The sequence below is a fragment of the Canis lupus genome, chromosome 6 (assembly GCF_048164855.1).
Source record: "Canis lupus baileyi chromosome 6, mCanLup2.hap1, whole genome shotgun sequence".
In the NCBI taxonomy this organism is placed as follows: Eukaryota; Metazoa; Chordata; class Mammalia; order Carnivora; family Canidae; genus Canis; species Canis lupus.
In genome coordinates this window covers 45,944,050-45,966,363 of record NC_132843.1, presented here as the reverse complement: position 1 = coordinate 45,966,363, position 22,314 = coordinate 45,944,050, and the positions used below count along the sequence as shown (strand labels likewise).

At 35.3% G+C, this 22,314-nt stretch overlaps 1 protein-coding gene across 25 annotated transcripts in view; it reads left to right on the top strand.

The window, feature by feature from the left end:
• Nucleotides 1-22,314, top strand: part of CATSPERE (catsper channel auxiliary subunit epsilon) — a 199,931-nt gene that overhangs the window by 47,773 nt on the left and 129,844 nt on the right. For 13 of the 25 annotated variants that reach the window (XM_072830306.1, XM_072830305.1, XM_072830298.1 and 10 more), the window contains 2 exons: nt 13,250-13,327; nt 14,098-14,158. The exons of 1 other annotated variant lie outside the window; for it this stretch is intronic. Coding sequence is in view for 5 of the 24 variants with exons in the window: in XM_072830289.1 (XP_072686390.1) it covers nt 13,250-13,327 (78 nt within the window). In the remaining 19 variants the exon portion in view is untranslated. Of the gene's footprint in view, nt 1-13,249; nt 13,332-14,097; nt 14,159-22,314 lie in introns of all 25 variants that reach the window. 11 more of the 25 variants (XM_072830289.1, XM_072830293.1, XM_072830310.1 and 8 more) reach the window with 2 other exon arrangements.

Below are 22,314 nucleotides of genomic sequence, written 5' to 3'. Positions count from 1 at the left end.
TGGAGTAGGAGGATCCTAGGCTTGTCTCTTTCCATGAATACAACTGGATACTATCAAATTATCCTAAATACACCAGAAATTGACCTGAAGACTGTTATAATAAACTCCACAACTATAGGTAGAGGAGAAGCCACATTGAAGAAGATAGGAGGTGCAGAGATGCAATTTGGGAGAGAATAGATCAGGGAGGGAGCCATGGTTCCAGAGAAGGGTGAGAAATAGACTAACACACAGGGGAGCACACAGGAAAAATGAATCCCCATACCATTTGGCTCAGAAAGTGAAAGGGGCTGAATTTTATGAGTTCTTGCTACCAGTGGGACTTAAAGTCTAGAATTTTAAAGGTTGGTGGGCTTGACTGGGATAGAGCCCAGAGGGTACTGCACTGCTCTTGGGGAGAAATCAAGCAAACAACTAGCAGACATACAGCATGGAAACAGTGATTAGGAAGATTGCCTACAGCACACAGTGGAAAGATTATTCCTTCATTTGTGAGTGAGTCCTAGAGAGGCCGCATTCATGGAGAGATACCTCTGGGAATAAAGGAATTGGCCAGAACCATTTCCCTCCTCTGACCCTCAGCATAAGCACAGGGCTACCTGTGGGAAATCAGTGCAGTGCCAATATTTGCTAACTAACTTATGTATACCAAACTTCACCCACACACACACACACACACACACACTCACTCCAGTGGAACCATCCATCTGAAACTGATGTATGCAACTGATGAATTATTGAACTCTACATCTGAAACTAATGAAGTACTATATGTTGGCTAATTGAATTTAATTAAAAACAAGAACAAAAACATCTTGCTCAGTCCCAGTGCAGCAGGCCACCTCCCCCAGAAGACCAGCCCAAACCCCTGCTCTCACCATGCATTCCACTGTGGGAGTTTTGCAGGGCCTCTGTTCTGCCAGCAGTGGTAACAGGTCTCATTTCATAAACAGACCAAAGCACACCTAGTTAAAACACACCACATTAAGGTCAGGGACCAAACACTGCCTACCACAGGCAAAGAAAGACTCTGCAGATAATTGGCTTGAAAGATAAAGCAGTCAGGATGAAACAGCAGAGAATCTGCAGCATACATTGAAGACATTCCCAGAAGTGCCAAGCCCTGGGGAATAGGAGACATTACATAGCAGGGCACTTCAGGACCTCTTCTTTGTAAGGCCATTTCCCTTAGAACAAGAGACATAGCTAATGTTTCTAACACAGAGAAACAGGCACAGAGATGTAAACAAAATGAGAAGACAGAGAAATTTATCCCAAATGAAAGAACAGGACAAGGCCACAGCCAGAGATCTAAGTGAAACATATAAGTAACATGCCTTGGTAGAGAATTTAAAGCATTGATCATAAGGATACTCACTGGACCTGAGAAGAGTAGAAGACAAGAGTGAGACCCTTAACACAGGGATAAGGAATAACATAGCAGAGATAAAGGACACAATAAAGAAAATGAGAAACATGCCTCATGGAATGATTAGAGGTTAGAAGAAGGAGAGGAATGAATTGACAACCCAGAAGACAGAATGATGGAAAGTAATCAAGCTGAACATAAGAGATAAAAAAGAATTATGCAAAACAAGAATAGAATTAGGGAACTCAGAGACTCCATAAAGCATGATAACATTTGTATTATAGGAGTCCCAGGAGAAGAAGGGAGAGAAAAGTGGTCAGAAAATTTATTTGAAGAAATAAGAGCTGAAAACTTCCCTAATCTGGGGAAGGAAATAGATATCCAGGTCCAAGAGACACAGAGAACCCATATCAAACAAAAGCAGACACACACCAAGACATATTGTAATTAAGTTGGTGAAATATAGTGGTAAAGAAAAAAAATTTGAAGCAGCAAGACAAAATAAGTCAGTAATTTACCAGGGAAAACCCATAAGGCTAGGAGAAGATTTTTCAGCAGAAGTATTCCAAGCCAGAAGGGAGTAGTATGATATACTCAAAGTGCTGAATGGGAAAAATCTGCACCTGAGAATACTCTATCCAGCAAGGCTATCATTCAGAAAAGGTGGAGAGACAAAGAGTTTCCCAAACAAAACCTAAAGGAGTTCATGACCACTAAACCAGCCCTGCAAGAAATATTGAAGGGAACACTTTGAGTAGAAAGGAAAGACCAAAGTGAGAGTGTAAAGGTAGGAAATACAAAAGCAATAAAAATAAATATTTCTGTAGAAAACCAGTCAAGGAATTCACAAAATTAAAATATGTGAAATATAACAACATATATCTAAAATGTGGGAAGGAGGAGAGTAAAGAATGGGTTAAAAAAAATGGGTTCAAATTTTCATGACCATGAACTTAATATAGACTGTAATATGAAGAAAAGGTTATATACAAACCTACTGGTAACCTCAAATAAAAAACCACTAATAAATATACAAAGAATAAAGAGAAAGAAATCCAAACATATCACTAAAGAAAATCAGCAAACCATGAAAAAGAAAAGGAAAGGATCAGAGAAAATCTTCAGAAACAATCACAAAGTAGATAATAAAATGACAATAAGCAAATATCTATCAATAATTATTTTGAATGTAAATGGACTAAATGCTTCAATGTAAAGACATAGGGTGACAGAATATGTAAAAAACCAAACGCCTATCTACATGCTGCCTACAAAAGACTCACTTCAGACCTAAATATAACTAGTGATACTTATATTGGACAAAATAGACTTTAAAACAAAGAGTGTAACAAGAGACAAAGAAGGATACTGCATAATAATAAAGAGGACAATCCAAGGAGATAATATTAACAATTGTAAATATGTATACACCCAACACAGGAGCACCCAAATACATAAAACCATTAATAAAAAACATAAAGGAACAAATTGATAATACACTAGTAGTAGGAAACTTTAACACCCCACTTCTATCAATGGATAGATAGTGTAAATAGAAAATCAACAAGGTAACAATAGCTTTGAATGGTACATTGAGCCAGATTGACTTAACAGATAAAATGAGTACATTCTATCCTAAAATAGCAGAATACACATTCTTTTCGAGTGTACATGGAACATTCTCCAGAATAGATAACATATTAGCCCACAAACAAACCTCAACAAATTCAAGAAGATTGAAACCATACCATGCATCTTTTCTGACCACAGCACTGAAACTAGAAGTCACACAGAAGGAAAAATCTGGAACAAGGTTAAATAACATGCTACTAAACATGCTGCCAAACAAGGAATGGATCAACCAGGAAATCAAAGTTGCCTTTGGCTCAGGTCATGATCCCAAGATCTTAGGATCAAGCCTCAAGTCAGGCTCCCTGCTCAGTGGGGAGCCTGCTTCTCCCTCTCCCTCTGCTGCTCCCCATTTGTGCTCTCTTGCACTCTCTCTCTCTGTCAAATAAAATCTTTAAAAAAATACATGGAATAAAATCTTTAAAAAAATACATGGAAATGAAAATGAAAACACAATGGCCCAAAGCCTCTGAGATATAGCAAAAGTGGTTTTAAGAGGGAAGATTATAGCAATACAGTCCTACCTAATGAAACAAGTTAAATCTCAAATAAACTAACTTTGTATCTAAAGGAATTAGAAAAAGAACAAACAAAACCTAAAGCCAAGGGAAAGAAGGAAATAATAAAGATTAGAGCACATAGAACTAAAAAAGAAATAGAATATATGAATGAAACCAAGAACTGGTTCTTTGAAAAAAAATTAATAAAATTGATAAACCTCTAGCCAGACTTACCAAGAAAAAAAGAGAAAGGACTCAAATAAATAACATCACAAACGAGAAAGGAAATAACACCCAATACCACAGAAATCAAACAATTATAACAGAATTTTCTGAAAAACTGTATGCCAACAGACTGGACAACCTAGGAAAAAAATGGATAAATTCCTATAAACATAGAAACTACAAAAACTGTAGCAGGAAGAAATAGAAGATTTGAACAGAGCAATAACTAGGAAAGAAATTGAATCAGTAACCAAAAAACTCCCCAAACACAAAAGTCCAGTACCAGATGGCTTCACAAATGAATTCTAATTTACAAACATTTAAAGAAGAGTTAATGCCCACTCTTCTCACACTATTCCAAAAAATAGAAAAGAAGGGAAAACTTCCAAATTTATTGTATGAGACCAGCATTACCCTGATACCAAAACCAGATAAAGACACCACCAAGAAGAAGAAGAAGAAGAAGAAGAAGAAGAAGAAGAAGAAGAAGAAGAAGAAACTCCATGAAAAAATCTACAACAAAGTGCTAGCAAAACAAACCCAACATTACATTAAAAAAATCTTTACCACAATCCAGTGGGATTTATTCCTGGGTTACAGGTGTGGCTCAATATGTCCAAATGAATCAATGTGATACATCACATCAACAAGAGAAAGGATAAAAACAAAGTGATCATTTCAATAGATGCAGAAAAAGCATTTCACAAAGTACAACATCCATTCATGATAAAAACCCTCAACAAAGTAGATTTAGAAGGAACGTATCTCAACACAACAAAGGCCATTTATGAAAAACCCACAGCTAATATAATACTTAATGGAGAAATAATGAGAGCTTTTCCCCCTTGTGGGGGTGGTTCCCCCTGTGGTGGGGACAGGAAAAGACAAGGATGTCCTTTCTCACCACTTTTCTACAACATAGTATTAGAAATCCTAGCTACAGCAATCAGACAACAAAAAGAAATAAAAGGCATCTAAATCAGTAAAGAAGTAAAACTTGCATTATTTGTAAATGACATGGTACTATATATAGAAAACCTAAAGGACTCCATCAAAAGACTGCTAGAAATGATAAATGAATTCAGTAAAGTCACAGGATACAAAATCAATGTATAGATATCTGTTGCATTTTAATACAATAATAAAGAAGCAGTAGAAAGAAATTTTTTTAAAAATCCCATTTACAGTTGCACCAAAAGTAATAGATAACTTGGAATAAATCTAACCTAAGAGGTGAAAGACCTGTACTCTAAAAACTATAAAACACTGATGAAAGAAATTGAAGATGACACACAAAAAAAGGAAAGATAGGGATCCCTGGGTGGCACAGCGGTTTGGCGCCTGCCTTTGGCCCAGGGCGCGATCCTGGAGACCTGGGATCGAATCCCACATCGGGCTCCCGGTGCATGGAGCCTGCTTCTCCCTCTGCCTGTGTCTCTGCCTCTCTCTCTCTCTGTGACTATCATAAATAAATAAAAATTAAAAAAAAAGGAAAGATAATCCATACTAATGGATTGGAAGAACAAATATTGTTAAAATGTCTATACTACCCAAAGCAATCTGCAGATTTAATGCAGTACCTATCAAAATACCAACAGCATTTTTCACAGCACTAGAATAAAGAATCCTAAAATTTGCGTGGAACCACAAAAGGCTCTGAATACCCAAGGCAATTGAAAAAGAAAAGCAGGGATGCCTGGGTGGCTCAGCAATTGAGCTTCTGTCTTGGGCTAACGGTGTGATTCCAGGATCCAAGATCGAGTCCCACATTGGGATCCTTGTAGGGAGCCTGCTTCTCCTTCTGCCTATGTCTCTGCCTCTCTCTCTGAGTCTCTCATAAATAAATAAATACATAAATACATAAATAAAATCTTAAAAAGGAAAAAAGCTTGTAGCATCATAATTCAGGACTTCACGTTATATTACAAAGCTGTAGTAATCAGAACAATATGGTATTGACACAGAAATAGACACATAGATCAATTGAATAGAATAGAAAGCCCAGAAGTAAACTCACATTTATATGTTTAATTAATATTCAACAAAACAAGAAAAAAAATCCAATGAGAAAAAGACAGTCTCTTCAACAAATGGTTCTGGGGAAACTGGTCAGCGACATGCAAAAGAATGCAACTGGACCACTTTCTTGCACCATACACCAAAATAAACTTAAAATGGATTAAAGACTTAAATGTGAGATCTGAAACCATCAAAATCCTAGAAGAGAACACAGGCGGTAACTTCCTTGACATCGGCTGTAGCAACTTTTCTAGACATATTTCTTGACACAACAGAAACAAACTAAAAATAAACTATTGGGACTACATCAAAATAAAAAGCTTCTGCATAGCAAAGTAAACAACAAAACTAAAAAGTAACATACAGAATGGGAGAAGATATCTGCGAATGATATATCTGATAAACGGTTAGTATCCAAAGTATATAAAGAACTTCTAAAACTCAACACCAGAGAAACAGATAATCCTATTAAAAATGGGCAGAAGTTATGAACAGGCATTTTTCCAAAGACATACAGATGGCCAACAGATACATGAAGAGATGTTCATCAGTTACCATCACAGAAATGGAAATCAAAACTACAATGGGATATCATTGTATATCTGTAAGAGTGGATGAAAACCACACATAAACTACAGATGTTGGTGTGGATGTGGAGAAAAAGGAACACTCAAGCACTATTGGTGGGAATGCAAACTGGTGCAGCCACTGTGGAAAATAGTATAAAGTTTCCTCAAAAAGTTAAAAATAGAATTCTCCTATGTCCTAGCAATCACATTGCTGAGTATTTACCCAAAGAATACAAATATTAATTCAAAGAGATATATGCACCCTTATGTTTATAGCAGCATTTTTTACAATAGCCAAGATATGGAAGTAGCCCAAGTGTCCATCAATTGATGAGTGGATAAAGAAGAGGAGATAGATAGATAGATAGATAGATAGATAGATAGATAGATAGATATAGATATAGATATAGATATAGATATAGATAATTTAGCCATAAAAGAAGAATGAAATCTTGCCATTTGCAATGACATTTCTGGAACTAGAGAGTATAATGCTAAACAGAAAAAGTCAGAGAAAGACAAATATGATTTTGCACATGTGGAATTTAAGAAACAAATGAGCAAAGGGGAAAAAAGAGAGCAAGGGAAGAAGTTAAGAAATAGACTCTTAATTACAGAGAATAAACTGATGGTTACCAAACAGGAAGTGGGTGGGGAAATGGGTTAATTAGGGGGGATTAAGGAACACACTTGTGATAAACACTGGGGATGTGTGGAACTGTTGAATCACTATATTGAATACCTGAAACTAATATTACATTGTATGTTAACTAACTGGAATTTAAATTAAAAACTTAAAAATAATAATAAAATGAAAACTTAAAAAGCCAAAAAAAAGTTTTTAACATCTGGATTAAAGGATGATTACAAGTATGGTAGATACATTGAAAACTTAAAACATTGAAATAAGGTGATAATATTTGGAAATTAAAGCCCTATAGATAGTTTAGTTTTTTCAAAGGAATGCTTTAGGGCAGCCCGGGTGGCTCAGTGGTTTAGCGCCTGCCTTCGGCCCAGGGCGTGATCCTGGAGACCCGGGATCGAGTCCCACTTTGGGCTCCCTGCATGGAGCCTGCTTCTCCCTCTGCCTGTGCCTCTGCCTTTCTCTCTGTGTCTCTCATGAATAAATAAAATCCTTAAAAAAAAAAAAACAAAGGAATGCTTTACTATAAAGGTAGTAAATTAATAATAATAGGTATTATAATTAATAAACCTCCTAGTATACTGAAGCCTCCATAAAATCCCAAGAGGAAAGAGTTCAGATAGCTTCCACAGTTGATGAACCATGGCAATTTGGGGAAAGTGAGCACCAAGAGAGGGCATGGAAGCTCCTCATGCTTTCCCCATACCTTGCCTTCTGCATCATTTCCATCTGGCTGTTCCTGAGTTACATATTTATATAATAAGCCAGTAATCTATGAATTTCTCTTCAAATTCTGGATCATCCCATGACTCCTACACCCAGGGAAATGTTGAAGAGGACTCGACCAAGAGCCTGAATGAGAAGCTAAGGACAAGGCTTTTGCTCATTTCCCGATTGTTCCTGCTCAGCCTGAACTGGAAAGTAATTCACAAGGGAGAAGTGAAAACAGCACCTTTTCTCTGGCTTTCTGTTTTTTTATTTCCTTGCACTCCAGTATGTGGTTACTGAGAGTGATGAACTGGAGGCTGGCAAAACTATTGTCTGAGTTATAGCCTTGGAGCCATTCAGCTGAAGCATCAAGGTTTGAAGTGTAGGCCCTGCTATGGAAGCATGATAGAGGATATTGGTTCCCCCAGCTCTTGCTGTTGTTCCCATCCCAGGGAGTTGCTGTCCGCTCCCCTCTGCCCAGCTCCCCAGCAAGTGCCTCAGCAAAAAAGTCTGTGGGCCAACAAAGACCCACAACATGCACAAATGTACATAATTTTTAAAGTAACATAATTTAGATAGTACTTTTTCCTAGCATGTGAAAGATAAACAAACAACCTCCTATAGTAGATCAAAATAGTTGAATGAGCCCATGTGTCCATGTGTACCCTTATCCTAAATCAAATAGATGTTATAGAATTTATTAAAGGTATAACTATAACAATGAAAAAAAGCAAGAGAGTGTTTATCAATGGATAATCTTAACATAGAAAATAGAGGAAAAATTCTAGAAGTTGAATACATATTACAGACCTAAATAATATAGAATAACTTCCACGTCACTTGAAATATAGAAATGCTTTTAGAAATGTGTGGAGAATGCTAGCATACACTTTTATATTAACAAAGGTACATGTGTGTCAGAAATAAAGAATTTAAGGCCAGAGTTATAATGTTGAATTTGGAACTAGGAGTATTAGAATATAAGCCCTACTAAATGGGGATGATGTTTTGTTGTATGCATGGGATAGAAAATGAAGACCAACAACCTATGAGAGAAGGAGGAGTTGAGGGATGCCTGGGTGACTCATTATTTGAGCATCTGTATTCCAGCTTGGGCGTGATCCCAGAGTCTGGGGAGAGAGTCCCACATGGGGCTTCCTGTGAGGAGTTTGCTTCTCCCTCTGCCTGTGTCTCTGCCTCTCTCTGTGTATCTCATGAATAAATAAATAAAATCTTAAAAAAAAAAGGAGGCATTGAAACTAATCCCCTAATATGATACTAGGATTTATAAAATGTCTGTAAAGTGGGAAATAGTAAAGTTTCATCACTGGCTTACAGTAATTCCAAAGAAATGATACATCCTTTGGGGCTATAAATGGACAAGGAGTAAGCTACATGAAGTGTCAGGTAGATGTCCAAGTTTAGTAGCCCAAGAGGTTGAAGAACCTAATGCCAAGTAATAAACACAAAAATGCAAGCAATGAATCACATAGGGCCCTGTCAGAGGTGACTGCAAAATCCATTTCCAAGAGTATAGAATAGTATAGAAGATAACCAGGAGTATAGAAGATTTTCATAGAAAAGAAACCCTCAAAGTAAAAAATAACCTCAAAGTAAAAGGTATAAACCACAAAAGCCACTCTGGAATAGACACATACAATGAGGAAAGTTCATACTATTGAAAGCTAAAAATGAGAACCATCTGAAAGGCTATTTAATCCATGTTTAAAGTATTCAAAGAAATAAAAGAAGGAATTGAAGTAAAAAACAATTACACAACATTCAGAAATTGAAAAACCTCTCACTAAAATTTCTTGAAAAAATAGGCATCTGAAAATAAAAATTCAATAACAGTTTCAGCTATATGCTGATACAGTTGAGAAAATTGGAGAATTAGTGATTTGGAATAGGAATCTTGCAGAATACAGTGCATAAAAGTGAAGAGGTGAAAAATATCTAAAGAGTTAAGAGACATAACAGATAGACTGAGACAATTTATCATCCATATAATAGGAGTTCCAAAATGGGAATAAAATGAATTGGACATAATACCAAAAGAGATGATTATGGAGAATTCTTCACAATTGAAGACATGAGTACTCAGATTGAAAAACTAAAGTACAGGATGTAGTAAATGATGGTGAGCCAATGTATAATATGCTAATAAATTTAAGCATTGACAATCAAAATTTTTCAATAATGATTTTTTAAAACAAAAAGCTAGCCAACAAAAGAGTGGAAAATGAAGGGGGATTTGGGTTTGAAATTGTTTAAGGTCCTTATAAGTATTCAGGATAAGGATACTGGATTAACTTTGGCCTACATTAAATATGCATGTAAAAATGTTAGACTGTCCATTAAAGTCATAGAAACAAATATGTAATTTCTAAGAAGAAGAGTTCTAGAAGAAGAAATTTTTAAATGCTAACAGTTTAATAGGAAATAATGAAACATGAAATAAAGAGAAATTAAAACATAAAATATAGAGACACAAAATAAGATTTTCAAAATCATTTAAGTTAAATTAGTAATCAAATTTGTGATTGGATTAAATTCACCCATTAAATGACCAAAACTCCATTAATCTGATTTTAATAAAAGCTACCTAGTTAAAACAAAGAGTAACACAAACTTTGAAAGGAAAAGAATGCAAACAGGTTAATATCAAAAGGAAACTGGTGATGATATGAATGTCAAATAAAAAATATGTAAACCGGATCCCTGGGTGGCGCAGTGGTTTAGCGCCTGCCTTTGGCCCAGGGCGCGATCCTGGAGACCCGGGATCGAATCCCATGTCGGGCTCCTGGTGCATGGAGCCTGCTTCTCCCTCTGCCTGTGTCTCTGCCTCTCTCTCTCTCCCTCTGTGACTATCATAAATAAATAAAAATTTAAAAAAAAATATGTAAACCCCCAAAACATTAAGAGGCATAAAAAGGGAAATTATTTCATGATAACAGAAAAATCTACAAAGAGGAAAACAATGATATCATCTGTGCTTAACAATATAGCACCTGGTCATAAAGAAGATAGAAAGTTGCCTCAATTTGTTTACTGAATCCAACACTACTTACTTACTTACTTACTTACTTAATTAATTAATTAATTTAAAGGGTTTTATTTATTCATGAGAGACACAGAGAGAAAGGCAGAGACACAGGCAGAGAGAGAAGCAGGCTCCACGCAGGGAGCCCGATGCGGGACTCGACCCCAGGTCCCCAGTATCATGCCCTGAGCCAAAGGCAGGTGCCAAACCGCTGAGGCACCCAGGTGTCCCTCCAACACTACTTTAAAACCAAAAGCAGACAAAGAGAAAGTTAGGAAAGGAGAGAGGGAAGAAAGCATAGACTAATATCCTTGTATACATAGGTGCAAAAATTCCACACAAATATTAACAAGTGGAGTTCAGCAATATACTAAAAGAATACATTTAAAAGGGCCAGCATCTTCCAGAATGCAACATTAATTCAATAGCAAAAAAGCTGACAACAATATTCATTCCATCAACACAATAAAGAAGAAAATAAATTATCACGTAGTAAATTTAAAAACTGAATAACCATTTCTAATGAAAACATCAAGCAAAATAAGTTTAGAAGGGAACCACTTGACTCTAATAAAGACATTAATATTTCAAATAACAAAATGACTATTATAAATTAACAAATACATCTGACTCAACTAAAATCAGGAACTGGACTAATGTACTCGGTATCATCATTATTATTTAAAATTGTCTTGAACATAATAGTGTAAATAATAAGACTAGAAAAAAGCACAGTATTACAAATTTATAATAGCAATGAAGACTATAAAATAGTTACAAATAAATTTAATAAGAAAGACACAGAACCTGTAGCAAGAGCCATTCTCAAATTTTGTTGAATGAGGGACACTGGGTGATGTATGGAACTATTGAATTACTATATTGTACAACTGTAGAATATTATTTAGGCCTTATAAGGGTTGGCACTGGAGAATTTCAATGAGGTATTATACTTGCATTAAAAAATGTGGGAAGTGTGTATAATATGATCCAGTTTTGTTTTTAAAATTCTTAAAAAGGATTTTAAAAATACATGTAAATATGTACTTATGTACATGTCTGCAAACACATAGTGTGGAGAAAAATAGGGAAGGATACATATTAGGTATTTAAATAAAGTTATATAGATAGAGGCTTCATAAGTGAAGGGAATAAAAGGAGAAATAAAGCCATGCTGTAAAAGGGAAGGAAGGAAAGGAAGAAGGGATGGAGGACAGCAATATATAGGGACAATATAGAATTAAGGCAAAGAGATGAACTAGGATAAGTAGGAATGTCATGTAATTATAAAAGGAATAAAATCTTCATATACGTGTATATATATCCACATAACCAAAACATAGATCAAGATATAAAACATATACATGTAGAAGTTCTTAACATAAAGAACTTCCACAAAGTAATAAAGACTATACAATTTAGAAAAGTGGAAAATAAGCAAGAGAAATAAACAAATATTTCATAAGACAGGAAATATAAGTGGAACTTGAACATTTGGAAATATGCTCAAACTTTTTTATAATGAAAGAGATGCAGGTTAAAAGTGCATCAGAAGTGCCATTTTTCACCCATCAGACTGGAATATTATAAATGTGACAACACATGATGTTGGGAAGGCTGTGAAGAAGAAAGAAATCTCATACATTGCTGGTGTGACAGTATATTCGTGGAAACAATTTAGCAGTATTTATGAAAATTACAAATGTATATGCTATATATTCCAAGGTACAAAATAGTATATACATACACAAAATTGCTCATTACAGCATTGATTATAATGGCAAAGGATTGAGAACAAATGTTTATTAGTAAGTTACTAGTTATTAGTTATAATTTCCATAATTTGGAACAATATGCAGTGGAAAAGTTAATGAAAATATGTAAAGATCTCTAAGATCTTCACTTTAAGTGAAGAATATCATGTTTGAAAAAATGTGTTTAGCATACTTACGTTTATATAAAAAGAAAAAATGTCTTAGTTATGCACAAAAATTTTACAGAAATATAAACAAAACTTACTAATAGTAGATTCTTGTGGGATGTGATGGGCTTGTGGGGATTAGGTGATGGAGTACAGGGTGGGAGAGACAATTTTCACTTTAGGTTTAATATAATTTGTTTTTAACTATTTGAATAAATTGTATATTCAAGAAAAATACTAAAGAAAACAGATCTACATATATTGAAATGACCATGGCATATAAGTGACAAAAGCATGTTAGAAATAACATGCATCATGTGATTCCTTTTTTTGTGAAAAGTGTGTAGGTGAGCGGTTGCTATGTGTGTCTAATTATGATTATAGAGAAAGAGATGTGGATTCAGAGTCTTAACATTGGTTACTTCAGGAGTGTAGAAGGATATTAACTCTTCTTTCATAGGTCTTTGATTTGTTTACTTGTTAAAAGCAGCACATAACACTTTTGATTTTTTTTAATGGGATAATCAAAACTTTTTAAATAAATAAAAATATTTTTATGGTTATGTTTTGCCACAAACTAATTTTCCAAATTGTAAAGAAATGCAACCCTTGTTATTTTGTAGGTTATTGTTCTATGGATATATGATCCAGAAAATGCAGACACCAATGAGTTGCTATGGAATGCAAATGAACCTTCACTAGTAGGTGGAAACATTGTTCTTATAATCACAAATAAAATAATATGCTATATTTCCTTTTTAAGGGGTTTGAATAACCTATTTTAAGTATTCCAGAGCTAACTAAATACACCTTAATTATCCATTATCTTTAGCCATTGTAGTGATTTTGAGCTAGGGCTTAATCTCCATAATTATAAATATCTTTCTATTGAATTCTATTGAACATTGTCCGTACTTTTTATGAACTGCATTAATCATGTAGATGCTAACCTTCAAAATGCCTCAAAGGTGTTCCTTGAGCATCTATCTTGAAATTGTCCTTCAAAAATCTGTCTAGTCCCTTACTGAATTCTTTACCACTTGGGGACTAGCGAATTTCGTAAAGGTGCAGCACAGCAGATAAATACATGTGGTTTTCAACTTATGATGGTTTGACTTACAGCTTTTTTATTTTACCATAGTGCAAAAATGATATGCATTGGATAGAGACACTGCTCTGAACTGGGACTTTTTCCCAATCCGGCTGGCTAGCAATACGTGGTGTGATACCATAGCATGACGCTGGGTGGCGGCCGTGATCACAACAGCAAACAGTACATTTAAATTATTTTGCACCCATACAACCATTGTTTTCACTTTCAGTACTGTATTCAATGATTTACATGAGATATTTAAGACTTTATCATAAAACAGACCTTGCGTTAGATGATTTTTACTGCAAAACACTGTGTTTTGAGCACATTTAAGTGATATTCGATAGGTTAGATGCATTGGTTACATTTTCCACTTAGGTTTTTTTCCATTTATGATGGATTTACCAGGACATACCCCATCCTAATTCAAGGAAGATCTGTAAGTCCTTTATCTTATTTGTTATAAATTTAACTCTTAAGATTTAAGTTCTGTCTTCTGTTACAATTAAAATGTATTGAAGAGAAACATAAAATGGGCTGTTGTCATATGAGACTACTTAATGAGTTTCTGATTTTTGAATAGCATGTACATGCCTCTTGATAATCAAATTCACAAGAGATAGACTAATAAATCAGAAAGACAACCTATCAATTAATTGTTTTATTTGGCAAGTGGCTTTTAGAGGGAATACAATTAATTGTAATTAAATCCTTTAAGCATTACTGTTAACTTAATTTCTAATCTTTCTAAATAAAAATAAATACATTTTAACATTATTTTTTTCATGCATACCTAGTACTTTGCTGTTTATTTCATGTGCACTCATGACCATGTCATTTCCATAAAACCTTTCTATAGCTTTCAGTTACCAACAGCAGTCTGGATTCTTAAGACACTTAACATGGTACACAAAGCTCTGCATATTCTGCTTCTGCTACTCGTCCCTGGCCTCAGTTGTCCACATGTCCTGTCCTCAGCATCAGTACTCTGCTGTCTTCTTGCACATACCTGCTGTTCCATGTCTCTCAGTCTTTGCTTATGCTGTTCCTTCTTTGGTAAATTGATCATTCCCTTCATCTTCTCATGTTTTCCATCTCAAGTCAGGTATCACTGCCTCGAAGATGCTTGCCTTAACCATATCAAGATTTCTTCATATGAGTAGTTTAAGGGCATTATTTTAATGCTACAGTTTTCATAATCATCAACAAAACAGCTCTGGCAAAATTTAAATTGTCTGTTTGGGGTTTTATCACCCAGTATGTAACATGACTGACAGATACTCAAATCATAATTCCACACTTTACTCTTCATTCTCTTCCCGAACCATCTCTGACTTTTTTTTTTATTAGCATAAAACACCTATGTTGCTCTCCTCACTTAGAAAATTACAAAGGTTTTATTTTTTTTATTTTTTTAATTTATTTTTTATTGGTGTTCAATTTACCAACATACAGAATAACCCCCAGTGCCCGTCACCCATTCACTCCGACCCCCCGCCCTCCTCCCCTTCTACCACCCCTAGTTCGTTTCCCAGAGTTAGCAGTCTTTACGCACTGTCTCCCTTTCTGATATTTCCCACACATTTCTTCTCCCTTCCCTTATATTCCCTTTCACTATTATTTATATTCCCCAAATGAATGAGAACATACACTGTTTGTCCTTCTCCGACTGACTTACTTCACTCAGCATAATACCCTCCAGTTCCACCCACGTTGAAGCAAATGGTGGGTATTTGTCATTTCTAATAGCTGAGTAATATTCCATTGTATACATAGACCACATGTTCTTTATCCATTCATCTTTCGGTGGACACCGAGGCTCCTTCCACAGCTTGGCTATTGTGGCCATTGCTGCTAGAAACATCGGGGTGCAGGTGTCCTGGCGTTTCATTGCATCTGAATCTTTGGGGTAAATCCCCAGCAGTGCAATTGCTGGGTCGTAGGGCAGGTCTATTTTTAACTCTTTGAGGAACCTCCACACAGTTTTCCAGAGTGGCTGCACCAGTTCACATTCCCACCAACAGTGCAAGAGGGTTCCCTTTTCTCCGCATCCTCTCCAACATTTGTGGTTTCCTGCCTTGTTAATTTTCCCCATTCTCACTGGTGTGAGGTGGTATCTCATTGTGGTTTTGATTTGTATTTCCCTGATGGCAAGTGATGCAGAGCATTTTCTCATGTGCATGTTGGCCATGTCTATGTCTTCCTCTGTGAGATTTCTCTTCATGTCTTTTGCCCATTTCATGATTGGATTGTTTGTTTCTTTGGTGTTGAGTTCAATAAGTTCTTTATAGATCTTGGAAACTAGCCCCTTATCTGATATGTCATTTGCAAATATCTTCTCCCATTCTGTAGGTTGTCTTTTAGTTTTGTTGACTGTATCTTTGCTGTTCAAAAGCTTATCTTGATGAAGTCCCAATAGTTCATTTTTGCTTTTGTTTCTTTTGCCTTCGTGGATGTATCTTGCAAGAAGTTACTGGGGCTGAGTTCAAAAAGGGTGTTGCCTGTATTCTTCTCTAGGATTTTGATGGAATCTTGTCTCACATTTAGATCTTTCATCCATTTTGAGTTTATCTTTGTGTATGTGCAAGAGAATGGTCTAGTTTCATTCTTCTGCATGTGGATGTCCAATTTTCCCAGCACCATTTATTGAAGAGACTCTTTCTTCCAATGGATAGTCTTTCCTCCTTTATCAAATATTAGTTGACCATAAAGTTCAGGGTCCACTTCTGGGTTCTCTATTCTGTTCCATTGATCTATGTGTCTGTTTTTGTGCCAGTACCACACTGTCTTGATGACCACAGCTTTGTAGTACAACCTGAAATCTGGCATTGTGATGCCCCCAGATATGGTTTTCTTTTTTAAAATTCCCCTGGCTATTCGGGGTCTTTTCTGATTCCACACAAATCTTAAAATAATTTATTCTAACTCTCTGAAGAAAGTCCATGGTATTTTGATAGGGATTGCATTAAACGTGTAAATTGCCCTGGGTAACATTGACATTTTGACAATATTAATTCTGCCAATCCATGAGCATGGAATATTTTTCTATCTCTTTGTGTCTTCCTCAATTTCTTTCAGAAGTGTTCTGTAGTTTTCAGGGTATAGATCCTTTACCTCTTTGGTTAGGTTTATTCCTAGGTATCTTATGCTTTTGGGTGCAATTGTAAGTGGGATTGACTCCTTAATTTCTCTTTCTTCAGTCTCATTGTTAGTGTATAGAAATGCCACTGATTTCTGGGCATTGATTTTGTATCCTGCCACGCTACCAAATTGCTGTATGAGTTCTAGCAATCTTGGGGTGGAGGCTTTTGGGTTTTCTATGTAGAGTATCATGTCATCGGCGAAGAGGGAGAGTTTGACTTCTTCTTTGCCAATTTGAATGCCTTTAATGTCTTTTTGTTGTCTGATTGCTGAGGCTCCATCTCTGACTTTGAACTCTAAATATCCCCTTATCCTTAATTCATTCCTGCATTTTATCCCATCTTTGAACCTCACCTCATCCCTATCTCTCATTAACTTCCTCAGTGAGCCTTATCTTTGTGCCCAAAACCCACACCAGGGAAAAGAGGACCAGCAGAGGGGTGCAGCTCAGAAGTGAGATACAGAATAATTTATTTGTACAATTTGGTTCAGAAACATTAAAAAATTTAGGTTTTTATTTTGAGGTTTTTTTTCTTTACCATTTTAACTGTGAGTTATAAAGAAAGAAGCATAAAAGTTTAGTACAGTTTAATGAATAATAGTAATTAGCCACACTAACAGTACAGAAGGTCCCCATATGTGCCACTCACATGAACATAATTTCTGCCCCCATCTTAGAAGTAATTGATAGATATAATCCTATAATCTATATTATATAGATATATAATATCTATATAATATAGATATTATATAATAATAATCAGTTGATGAATTTTGGGTTGGTTTAGGTTTTGTTCTGTTGTAATGAGTATTGGTTTCTGTTTTTGTTCAGCTTTAATGAGATGCAAATTATATATAACATTATGTAAGTTTAGATGTAACTGTTGATTTGATACACTTATATATTGTAAAATGATCACCATGGTAGGATTTTTTAACATCTTTATCACCTCACATAATTACCATTTCTTTTCAGTGGTAGAATTATTTAAGATTTACTCTCTTATCAACTGTATCATTAATTATACTCATCATGCTATACATTAGATTCCCGGAATTTATTCATCTTATAACTGGAAGTTTATACCCTTTGACCATCACATCCCCATTTTGCTCATCCCCTCAGACCTTGCAATCACCATTCTACTCTGTTTCTATGAATTCAGCTTCTTTAGATTCCACATAAAAGCACATCATAGAGGGATGCCAAGGTGGCTCAGTGGTTGAGCATCTGCCTTTGGCTCAGGGGTCCCAGGATCAAGTCCCACATAGGGCTCCCCGCAAGGAGTCTAATTCTCCCTCTGCCCATGTCTCTGCCACTCTCTGTGTGTCTCTCACGAATAAATGAATTTAATGTCTTTTTTTTTTAAAGCACATCATAGAGTATTTGTCTTTGTCTGACTTATTTTCACTTAGCATGATGCCCTCAAGGTCCATCGATGTTGTTGCAAATGAAGACATTTCCTTCTTTTTATCGTCAAATAATATTCCATTGTATATAAATACCACAACTTCTTTATCCTTTCATCCTCTGATAGACTGGTTGTTTCTATATCTTGGCTATTGTAAATAGTGCTGCAATAAACATAGGGGTGCATGGATCTTTTTAAAATACTGTTTCTATTTTCTTTAGGTAAATACCCAGTAGTGGAGTTACTGCATCATATGGTATTTCTATCATTAATTTTTTGAGGAACCCCCTTACGGTTTTCCACAGTGGCTGCACCAATTTATAGTCCCACCAACAGTGCACAAGAGTTCCTTTTTCTTCACATCCTAACACTTGTTATTCTTATCTTTTTTTATTTTAGTCATTCTGACAGGTGTAAGGTGAGTCATCTTTTCATGTACCTGTTGGCTATTATTTTCTCCCACTATGTAGGTGACCTTTTCATTTTGTTGATTTCTTTTGCTTGTGCACATATGATTTATTCTTTGCTTTGTTGTAGTGGATTATACTGATTGAGTTTTTGAATGTTGAATCAGCCATGCATACCTAGACTGAATCCTAGTTGGCCATACTATATGACCATAGTATATAATTCTTTTTATATATTGTTGGATTCTATTTGCTGTTGTATTTCCATTTAGTTCAAAAATTTTTTTAATCTTTAATTTCTTTTGAGTCTTTTCCTTGGTTAATATGTTATTTAAAAGTGTGTCAATTTCCAAGTACTCAGGGATTGTTCAGTTACTTTTCTGTACTGACTTCTAGGTTATTCTATTATACTCTGACAACATATTTTCTATAATTTCTATTCTTTTTAAAAATTTACTTTTTTAATTCTACTATAGTTAATGTACAGTGTTCTGTTAGTTTCAGCTGTACAATATAGTGATTCGACAATTCTATACATCACTCAGTGCTTATCATGACAAGTGCACTCCTTAATCCCCATCACCTATATCACCTCCCCTTTCATAATCACCAGTATGCTCTCTATAGTTAAGAGTCTGACTTTTTGCATGTCTTTTTTTCCTTAGATCATTTGTGTTCTTAAATTTCACATATGAGTGAAATCATGTGGCATTTGTCTTTCTCTAACTGACTTATTTCACTTAGCATTATACTTTCTAGGTCCATTTATGTTGTCACAAATGACAACGTTTTTACAGCTGAGTAATATTCCATTGTACACATATTCCACATCTTTATCCATTCATCTATTGATGGATGCTTGGGCTGCTTCCATATTTTGACTGTTGTAAATAATGCTGCAATAAATATAGTGGTGCATGTATCTTTTCAAATTAGTATTTTTGTTTGCTTTGGGTAAATACATAGTAGTGAAATTGCTGGATCATATGGTAATTCCATTTTTAATTTTTTGAGAAAGCTCCATGCCATTTTCCACAGTGGCTATACCAGTTTTCATTCCTACCAACAACAGTGCACCAGAGTTACTTTTTCTCCACATCCTCACCAACACTTGTTGTTTCTTTAATTTTAGCCATTCTAACAGGTGTGAGGTGATATTTCATTGTGGTTTTTTAATTTTCATTTCTCTGATGATTCGTAATATTAAGAATCTGTTGGCCATCTGTATGTCTTCTTTGCAGAAATATCTTCTTCCTATTTTTTTAAAAGATTTTATTTATTCATGAGAGACACAGAGAGAGAGAGGCAGAGACACAGGCAGAGGGAGAAGCAGGCTTCATGCAGGGAGCCGGACGTGGGACTCGATCCTGGGTCTCCAGGATCATGCCCGGGCCTGAAGGCGGCGCTAAACCGCTGAGCCATCCGGGCTGCCCCTTCCTATTTTTTAACTACTATTTGGGGCTTTTTGGTATTGAGTTTTATAAATTGTTTATATATTTTGGGTACTAACCCTTTCTCAAACACATCATTGGCAAATGCCTTCTATTCAGAAGATTGTCTTTTTGTTTTGTTGATTGTTTTCTTTGTTATGTAGAAGCTTTTTATTTTAATGTTGTCCCAATAGTTTATTTTTGTTTTTTTTTCCTTGCCTTACGAGAAATACTAGACAAAAGTTATTATTGCTGATGTCAAAGATATTGCTGCCTGTGTTCTCTTCTAGGATTTTTATGGTTTGAGGACTTACATTTAGGTTCTTTTTTTTTTTTTAAGATTTTTATTAATTTAATCATGAGAGACACAGAGAGAGAGAGAGGCAGAGGGAGAAGCAGGCTCCATGCAGGTCACCTAAGGTGGGACTCGATCCTGGGCCTCCAGGATCACGCCCTGGGCTGAAGGTGGCACTAAACTGCTGAGCCACCTGGGCTGCCCTCACATTTAGGTTCTTAATCCATTTTGAGTTTATTCTTGTGTATGGTGTAAGAAAGTGGTCCAGTTTTATTCTTTTGCATGTAGCTGTCCAGTTTTCCAACACAATTTGTTGAAGAGACTTTTTCCCATTGTGTATTCTTGCCTCCTTTATTATAGATTAATTGACATATAATTGTGGGTTTATTTCTGAGCTCTCTATTATATCCCATTGAACTATTATGTCTATTTTTATGCTATTACCATACTGTTTTGATAACTACATTTGTAATATACCTTGAAATCTAGTATTGTGATAACGCTAGCTTTATTCTTTCTCAAGATTGCTTTGGCTATATAAGGTATTTTGTGGGTCCATACAAATTTTAGGATTATTTATTCTAGCTCTGTAAAAAATGCTGTTGGTATTTTGATAGGGATTTCATTACATCTGTAGATTGCTTTCAATAATACAGACATTTTAACAATATTTGTTCTTCCAATCCATGAGCATGGAATATATATCCAATTATTTGTGTCATCTTCAGTTTCTTTCATCAGTGTTTTATAGTTTCAGAGCACAGGTCTTTTCCCTCCTTGGTTAAGTTTATTTATAGATATTTTATTATTTTTGGTGAAGTTGTATATGGTATTGTTTTCTTTATTTCTCTTTCTGCTACTTCATTATTAGTGTATAGGAAAGCAACATATTTCTGTATGTTAATTTTGTATCCTGAAACATTACTGAACTCACTTCTTAGGTCTAGTAGGTTTGGCGGAGTCTTTAGGGTTTTCTTCTCTTTTCTTTTTTTAATCAAGTAGGCTCCACACCCAGCATGGAGCCCAATGTGGGGCTTTAACTCACAACCCTGAGATTGAGACCTGAACCAAGATCAAGAGTCAGACACTTAACCAACTCAGTCACCCAGGAGTCCCTTTATGGGGCTCTCTCTATATAGTATGTCACCTGCAAATAGTGGAAGTTTTACTTCTTCCTTATCAGTTTGAGTGCCTTGTATTTCTTTTTCTTGTCTGATTGCTGTGGCTAAGACCTCCAGTATTATATTCAATTAAAATGGTGGAAAAGGACATCCTTGTCTTATTACTGGTCTTAAGGGAAACGCTTTCAGTTTTACACCATTATTTATAATGTTAGCTGATGATTTTTTTTATGTGACCTTTATTATGTTGAAATATGTTCCCTCTTAAACTACTTTGTTAAGGGTTTTTATCATGAATGTTTCTTATACTTTGTGAAATGCTTTTTTCTGCATCTATTGAGATGATCATTTGGTTTTTATCTTTTCTTTTGTTGATGTATCATGTTGGTTGATTTATGAGTATGGAACTACCCTTATATCCCAGAAATAAATGCCACTTGATCTGAGTGAATGATTTTTTATTAATGTATTGGATTTGGTTAGTTAAGGATTTTTTGCATCTGTGTTCATCAGAAATTCATCAGTAATTCTCTTTTCTTGTAGTGTCTTTATCTGCTTTGGGTATCAGGGTAATGCTGGCCTCTTAGAATGAATTTGGAAGCTTTCTTTTATATTTTTTGAATAGTTTGAGGAGAAAACATACTAACTCTTCTTTAAATGTTCACTAGAATTCAGCTGTGAAGCTATCTGTCCCCAAACTTCTGTTTGTTGGGAGTTATTATTATTATTATTATTATTATTATTGATTCAGTCTCATTGATGGTTATGAGTCTGTTCAAATTTTCTATT